This window comes from Ixodes scapularis, unplaced genomic scaffold, assembly GCF_016920785.2.
Source record: "Ixodes scapularis isolate PalLabHiFi unplaced genomic scaffold, ASM1692078v2 PGA_scaffold6__148_contigs__length_123643588, whole genome shotgun sequence".
NCBI classification, from domain to species: Eukaryota; Metazoa; Arthropoda; class Arachnida; order Ixodida; family Ixodidae; genus Ixodes; species Ixodes scapularis.
In genome coordinates this window covers 25,760,000-25,768,702 of record NW_024609881.1, presented here as the reverse complement: position 1 = coordinate 25,768,702, position 8,703 = coordinate 25,760,000, and the positions used below count along the sequence as shown (strand labels likewise).

The 8,703-nt window shown below is 52.8% G+C and overlaps 1 protein-coding gene across 1 annotated transcript; it reads left to right on the top strand.

Moving 5' to 3' along the window:
• Positions 1 to 7,118: 7,118 nt before the first annotated feature.
• On the top strand, positions 7,119 to 7,935 carry LOC121047624 (the record flags this gene model as incomplete). The annotated part of the gene is made up of 1 exon (XM_040503024.2): positions 7,119 to 7,935. A coding segment is annotated over exon 1 (777 nt), but the record flags the coding sequence as incomplete, so codon positions are not given.
• Positions 7,936 to 8,703: the final 768 nt, after the last annotated feature.

Below are 8,703 nucleotides of genomic sequence, written 5' to 3'. Positions count from 1 at the left end.
CGTTAGCCCACTGGTCTGCCGATGATAAGCGGTGGTTCATCGATGGCTGGTGTGACTGAGTCGAAGAACCTTTGTGTCAGCTGTGCCAGGAAAGATGACCCTCGATCTGTGATCAGCTCTGCAGGTTCGCCGTGTCGAAGGAGAATGGACTCGACTAAAAACTTCGCGACTACCACTGCTGTTCTCGATGGAAAGGCTTTTGTCTCGGCGTTTCGTGTAAGATAATCGGTCGCGACGATAATCCACCGGTTCCTTTGCGTTAATGTTGGGAATGGCCCAGGTTAATCCATTCCGACATGCTGGAATGGTGTACTCGGGGCAGATGCCAGCTGCAGGAGTTTTGCTGGCTTTGTCGGAGGCTTCTTACGTCGTTGGCACTCATAGCACGACCGTGCGTACAGATGGACGGTTTTCGGGAGTCTCGGCCAGTAGTACTTGTCACGAATCCGGGCGAGCGTCCTGCTGTAGCCAAGGTGTCCAGCCGTGGGGTCATTGCGTCATGCTTGAAACATTTCTTGTCGTAGGCTGGCAGGAACAACCAGCAGCCAGTAAGGGGTGCTGGTTCCGAAGTTCTTCTTGAAGCGAACGCCTCGCCGCAGAACGAAGTTTGGCAAGTCTCGGGCTAAGACTCGCGGAACGGAACTTCCCCAACCTTCGATGTGGTCGATCACGGCGCGAAGTTCCGGGTCTCCTCGTTGAAGTGCTCCCATCTCGGTATCTGTTACTGCTCCGAGAAAACGGGCGTCATCGTCGTCGTCGGTGCTGTCCAGACGAGATTTGACTGGGGCCTTAGGCAAACACTCAGTGTCATTATGCTTGCGGCCCGACTTGTGCACAATGGTTACATCGAATTCTTGCAGTCAAAGACTCTAGCGAGCGAGGCGTCCTGACGGGTCCTTGAGATTAGCGAGCCAACAGAGAGCGTGGTGGTTCGTGACAACGCGGAATTCGGTCCCGTACAGGTAGGGGCTTAACTTGTTTAACGCCCAAACGACAGCAAGACATTTCTTGTCGATCGTTAAGTAATTTTGCTTTGCCTTGGGTAGTGCCTGGCTCGCGTAAGCGATCACCCTCTCTGCTCCGTCTAGTCTTTGGATGAGTACCGCGCCGAGTCCGGTGTTGCTGGCGTCCGTGTGAACTTGTTTCCGCTGATGGGTCGAAGTATAAGAGGATAGGGGGCGACTGGAGTCTCTCCTTCAGTTCGTTGAACACTTGTTCTGGCTTCTCCCCCCACTGGAAGTTCACGTTGTCCTTCGTCAAATTTGTGAGCGGTGCAGAAATCTTGGCAAAATCGCGAACGAAACATCTTTAGTAAGCGCAAAACCCGCGAAATCTTCGTACGGCTTTCTTGTCTGATGGCTTCGGAAATCCGGCGACAGCGGATGTCTTTGTAGGGTCAGGGCTTACACCCTGAGCACTCACAACATGGCCCATGAATTGGAGCTCGCCGTAAGCGAACTGATATTTTGACGGCTTGAATGTCAGTCCAGAATTCTGGATAGCCTGTAGCGCGGCTCGCAGACGTCTCAGGTGCTCGTCGAAGTCGCTTGCGAATACCATGACGTCGTCGAGGTAGATGAGACAGCTCTGCATTTGAAGCCTGAAAGGACTGTATCCATTACGCGCTGGAAGGTCGCCAGGGCTGTGCACAGTCCAAACGACATCACTTAGAATTCCTACAGTCCGTCATGCGTGACAAAGGCAGTCTTCTCACGATCCCGTTCGTCGACTTCGATCTGCCGGTACCCACTCTTCAGGTCTATCGACGAAAAGTAGCGGGCGTGGCGCAGTCGGTCCAGAGTTTCGTCGGTGCGTGGCAGCGGGTAGACGTCTTTTTTTGTTACGGCGTTCGGTCGACGATAGTCCACGCAGAACCGGAGTCCCGTCTTTCTTTTTCACCAGGACTACCGGTGAAGCCCACGGACTGTTTGAGGGCTGGATGATGTCCTCGTCAAGCATTTCTTCAACTTTCTCCTGGACGGCTTCTCTCTTTTTCACTGAGGCACGGTACGGCGACCGATGAACAGGAAGCGCGTCGTCATCAGTAACAATTCGATGTTTCGCAACCGTCGTTTGGCGTACATTTGGCGATGTGGAGAAGCACTCACTGAACTCGGCGAGAAGGTCACTGAGTTGTTGCCGTTGTGGGGTAGGCAGGGTTGGAACACGAGACAACATCGCGAAGGCGGCGTTGTCTCGTGAAGGACCACGAAGAGAGGGCTTCTGATACTCCGTCGATTGCGGCTGAGTCGGGGAGTTCCTCAGCGTGAACCATGCCGGTGCCTTTCGTGAGGTGCTAAGCCTCCTGTCGGAGGTTTGTTAAGTGTGCAACAGTGCGTCCGCCTTGGAGCTCCACGATGCCACCTACGACGCCGATACCTCTTCCTAGGAGCAGTTGGACGCCACCTCCTTGCTTCCTACCCGCTGAACCGGATGCCTCGCTGACCGATACATGGTCAGCGACGAGCGCCCGACGAGCGAGACCATTGACGAATAACCCCAACCCAGGTGGTATTTTTAACCTCTCCAACTAACAAGATGTCACCATTCCAACGCTTCGTAGTGGGGCTCGCAGTAATTTCAGCAATTCACTCCCGTTTCCTCGGTGCTGTCGCTTCATTTAAACAAAGTGGGAGCACACGCGCCGGCTCCCTTGCACATTTAAACGAAGATATTATTTGGATCAGCGCTCTTCTGTGCCGGACCTCCACTGGACCAATGTCGACTGGTGTGCCGGCGAAGGTCTGTGCCCAGACACATCATGAACGCCGTCTCCCGACTTTCTCATTACTCTCCTGCCGCAGTACCCGGAATCTTGCCATCTGGTGTCTTGTCCTCTCTGGTGATATCGCGTCCAACCCTGGTCCCAGGCGCACCTGCTGCCGATGTGAAAGAATAGTATCTGCCAACGTCGCGGCTCTTCAATGTGACGGCTGTGGACGATGGGTACACCGGAAATGCGAGCTCATACCTCTTCCTGTGTACCGACGACTGTCAGCCTCAACAGAATCCTGGTTCTGTGGTTCGTGCCAACTGCCCCCTTTTCACGACTCGTTTTTTGAGCTATCAGAATGCACAAGCCCCTCTAGCATCGACACGAGTGCCACAACCAGTGTGCCCGATGCATCTGTGCACTCAAAGCCAACGGGCATTAACAGATCTTCCACTTTCTGGTATAATAACTGCCGCAGTGTAAAAAACAAGATTTTAGACCTTCAGTCACTTGCTTCCTCCCTCCCACCGTATTCGACCATCCTGCTAACCGAGACATGGCTTGACGCGAGTGTCGCCGACAGCGAGTTACTTCCTCTCGACTCATACACCGTGTTTCGCAAGGACAGAGGTGGCAGAGGTGGAGGTGTGCTAATGGCGATTCCATCGAACATCCACGTTAATCGCCGCTGTGACCTCGAACACAAGGACCTCGAAGCGCTTTTCGTTGAGTTTTTTTTCCCTCGTGGAACCATCCTTGTGGGCTGCATTTACTGCCCGCCCGCTTCACGAGAGGAAGCCTATAGACTACTAGAAGCACCCCTGGAATCTGCCGCATCTAAACCTTATGCAAACATACTTCTTTTCGGCGACTTCAATGCGCACATTGACTGGCTTTCTTACGGGGACCCAGTCCCTCGCGACCGTTCCGACGACGTCCTCCTTGAGACTATGAGCGCCGCTGGCCTGGCCCAAGCATGCCAACAACCAACGTATACGACCCACGACGGTACACCAAGCTTTCTTGACTTGGTGCTCGTTTCCAACCAGACGAGCCTCGAAGCCGTTGACGTATCGGAAGGCCTCCACGGCAGTGACCACAAAGCCGTGGAACTTCGCTACGCAGTCTCATTGCCGCGCACAGGGCATTACGCTCGAATGTTGTGGGGGTTCCGGCAACTTGACTTTGATCATATGGTGCAATTGGCTCACCTGGCACCGTGGTGTATGACCTCCGCAGGATCAGACTGGTTATCCAACTATGACCTGTGGTGTGACTTCATGGTCGCCATTCAGAAGGAATGTGTTCCTTGCTCCGTCCGCTCATCAAAGCGAAAACACTCGCCGTGGATCACAGCCGACATCATCAAGGCCGCGCGAATCAAGCGATCATTGTTTCGGCGGGCACGCCGATCCCAGTGTCCTGCCACTCTACAACTGGCAAAAGATCACCAACGGACACTTAAGGCTACGATCTACATCTCCCACCAAAACTACATTCGCGATATTGCTGAAAGGGCTAAGAAAGATCCGAAAGTCTTCTGGAACTACACTAGATCCCTACGCCATTCATCCCAGCGACCATGTTTCGTCGTCCACGGCAAGATGGCTGACTCCCCACAAGAGATCGCTAATCTTTTCGCCGACCACTTTTCCTCTATAAACAACAATGGCCCATCCCCGAATCACCCTGGACTGATTTTGCTCAACGAGCATTACGCTGATGCCCCCGACATCCCCGGAGCGCGACCCTCGACAACAAGGGTGGGAAGCCTCGCCCAGTCGAAACTTGACACTGTGTCCTTCACAACCGAGTCTTTACAGGAGGCGCTCTCCAAAATCAAGCCCTCTCACAGCTGCGGTCCAGACGGTATCGCGCCGACGTGGTTCAAACGGCTCTGTCCGCTAATGCTACCGACCACGTGCCAGATTCTGCAAGGGCTGTTCGACAGCGGTACTGTGCCAGGAACGTGGCAAAGAGCTTTGGTCACTCCGCTACACAAAGGAAAAGGGAAGCCGACGAATGAACCAAAACATTACCGTCCTGTGTCAATCACCTCGATTGTCTGTCGAACATTTGAAAGGATAGTCAACGGCCAGCTTCTCAACCACCTTGAAGAATCCGGCTATCTCTCCGACAGTCAGCACGGCTTTCGAAGAGGTCGCAGCTGCGAATCAGCACTGGCAACTATTACCCATTTTATCAGTGATCACATGGATAATCGAACCATGACAGATCTAATCCAACTTGACCTAAGCAATGCGTTCGATACGCTCCCCTACTGAAAAAAACCATTTGGCGCCCATATGAAAATAAACGGGTCCATACCGGTAACCGTTTAACCATACTGGTCACCAGTTTGTCAAAGGGGTCGCCCGTATGGCTCAAAGGGGTCCCCCGTATGAGCCATAACGGTCACCTATTTGGCAAACGGGTCGCTCGTCTGGGCAAATGGGCGACTCGTTTGGGCAAAGTTGTCGCACGTTTGCTCAAACCGGCGACCATGTTGCAAACTGCACCAGTTTAATCAAACGGCTCCCCGGAGCCCGTTTGATATTGAACGTACAGATCGGCGGCGTGGGCACGCCTAGCGTTTCAGCCGTGGCAGCCAATGTTTTCCGGAAGGCTGGGAGCGCCGGTTCATCGATTTCAGATCGTCCGCTTAATGCAAGTAATTATATTCATATTTCAATTACGCTGATTTTCGATCATACTGCAACTAAAACTAACACCTTTTTTTTTTGTTTTACGTAAACGCGCGACGTTGGTGAGCCGATATTTTTGACAGACCTTTAATACTTTGTCCATCTTTGTTGCCTCAATTTACTTATTCAGCTCGAATCTCTCTCGCAGAAGACGCGACCGCGTGAAAGAATGTACGTCTAGACTCCGTTTCACTTTAATTCAAGACGCAGCGAAGGTACCACGCGTACACGCGGCTGCAAGAACATCGAGCATTGCGAGAGCACGCACGCCGTTGCAGCACTCAAACTACGAGCTTGCGCTGAGTTCTTTCTTCGCTCGGGCGCAAGCCGAGCTTCTGGCAGCCCCGCCGCCATTTCCAAAGTTCGAGCGCGCGCGCGCGCGCGCGTTTGTTCTTCGGGACTACAAAAACGCATCTCCCTGGAATGCCTGGGGAGAGGGAGAGGGGCCGTCCCGGTGGTCCCAGCGCCTTGACCTCGCCCCCTCCCTCCTCTCTTGTCACCCCTGTCACGTGACCCACAGCAGCGCGCGAGCTACACGCTGATAAGCATCGAGATCCGGAAGGGCGCGCCTTGCAGCCGCTTTTTTCTTTGTCTGCTTGTTGTCAGTTGCTGCTCGAAGTTCGCTCGTCCTACCTGCTTCAATCTGTCGCCTAACCCTGCGGTCTTATTGGGATGTCTCTCGACAACGTATTGGATGTGCACCAAAGCTATCAGTGTTCGAAAAGACCCACGTGTATGTCGGCAACGAGCGATTCTTCAAAGAAGTCGCAAATTCTCGCGGTTTGGTTGGGTTCGGCAAATGACAGCTTGTGCGCCGCATCGTGTTGAAACTTCCAAGAAGCCGTTCCCTCTCGTTTGTGTTCGTGTGGTTGTCCTGCTTTGACCGTGTCGACAAATATCACGGATTACCTCTTTCAAATCTGCTATTGTTATGGTAAGTGCACTGCAACCTACATGTTGGCAACGATTGACCGTTCTTCTACGCGTACTCTTCTAAATTATCTAAAGAATTATGCAGCGCCTATTCGCGCGGCAGCCAGGAGAATAATTTCCCCGAAAGTCTACCTGTATAGTGTTCACAGATCGCTTGCACGTTTGTACTTGTCTACAGAAGAGGTAATAAACTTCGAGGAGAATTGAAAACAATCTTTTGTGTCGGTTTTCCTGTCCACTTACAAGCACCTACGCGAGTGCATTTGTTCTACGTGTTTTCTCCATGTTATAAATACGTTTATGAGTTTCGGGACGTCTTAAATATGTTTAAGATAACCAACCGCCCAGACGATACCCATTTAGGGCTAGCGCATAATTTGCCATTTCGAAGGGCACGTTCAAACGTGTGGTCACGTGCCATGTCGAACGGGTACTCGTACCATACGGCACCCGTATCAAACGGGCACCTGTATCAAACGGGTACCGTTTCGAACGGGTACCGTTTCCAAACGGGTACCCGTATCCCATAATCACGTTTGATCCAAACGGATCGACAGGTTTGATTCAAACGGGCGACCAGTTTGCCACCCGTTTGAATTTCAAATGGTTTTTTTCAGTAGGGTCGACATTAATCTCCTGCTTGAGAAGCTCACAGACGCAGGCATACACGGTTTCCTATTCACCTGGATATCAAGGTTTCTGCGGAACCGCAGCCAACAAGTTGTGTACTCTGGGGCACGCTCTACAGAGAGGGTCATCTCATCAGGAGTGCCACAGGGCTCTGTCCTCGCTCCGACGCTCTTTCTCATGTACGTGAACGACATGCCACGCAACGACAAGTGTATTCTAGTGCAATACGCAGACGATACATCGATCGCGACGACAATTTCGTCTCAGTCTGACGCACGTCACTTGCAAAGCTATCTAGAAGATATAGAGAGATGGATCTCGAGACAACACCTAAGCCTGAGCGCATCAAAGAGTTCCGTGATACGCTTCTCGAACTGCAAAAAACCGACAAGCCCTGTATATACTGTAGAAGGCACTCCCTTACCCGCATCAGACCACCTGTCCATCTTGGGTGTCACGTTTTCCCAAAACTTGGATTTTTCCGTACATATTGCCGGCGTTATCGCGAAGTCCCGCAGGACGCTTGGCTTCATCACCCGCGTCGCAAGGCCAGGTGGGCCGGCGGTCCTGCAGGCACTATATACGTCCTTAGTCCTGCCCTCATTGGAATACTGCTCTGCAGTTTGGTCTCCCCCTCAACAACACCTAATCGAGACACTGGAGAGTGTGCAGCGCCGCGCAACCCGTAAAATCTGCGCCTGGTCCCCTGGCACGACCGACGTGCCGCACCACACACGGCTCACAACCCTTGGCTGGCGGCCCCTCGATCAGAGACGGCGGATTTCTCGAGTTCGCGTGCTGTGCCGATTGCTCGACGGATCTCTTTCGGGGACTCGCCTATCGGCAGCCGTACGTCTCGGTAGAAGATCAGGTCAGCCCGAACTTCTTCGAGGCAGGACTGTTCGTCACACTGAATCCCTGCTGCCTGCCGCCATTAGAGACTTCTTGACCATACCATTAGCTTCTCGTAGGCCTCTGCCCACGTCGCACGATAAATCCCGGGAACTTTGCAAGGTATTCGCTAAACTAATGCCTTCGCGTCTGCTGCCATCATGATCTTCACTCCCTCACCCCCTCTTCTTCTTGAATCATAATCATCACCATCGCCATCGTCATCAGCAACATCATCGTCATCACCACCACCTCCATCATCACTTCCATCATAATTTTAACGCTTCTAAAGCTGGGTAGTGCTGTAACTCCCAACGCACACGGCGGCAGGCTGGCAGACGCACACGCGTAAGGGATTTTGCCTATCTGCCTTGCCTGGCACGCCGCCGTGTGCGCACCAATTTAAGTGCAAATAAATCACTCACTCACTCACTCACTCACTCACCTTCCAGCAAAGCTTCTTCGCAGATGCCTTTTTCGGTCCCGACAGGCACAAGTACACTAGAGCATGGTGGCAAGGTCACGTGGTCGGAGAGTACACGCACTGTAGCTGACGTGGCTGCCGTAGTTTTGTGATTCTCGGGCATTATGACAGGTTTTCGCAGCCTCAACTTGTCTTCCAGGTCGATGACGGCGCCGTATTCTCACAAGAAGTCCATTTCGGGTATAACGTCTCTCGCGCAGTCTCGTAGAACGACGAAATTCGCCAGACACGTCTCGCCGTGATTCTCGACGTGAGCAGTGCATCTTCCAATTGGTCTGATAAGATGTCCCCCGGCGGTTCGTACGTGTGGGCCATCCCACGGCGTCGTCACTTTCCGAAGGCGTTGG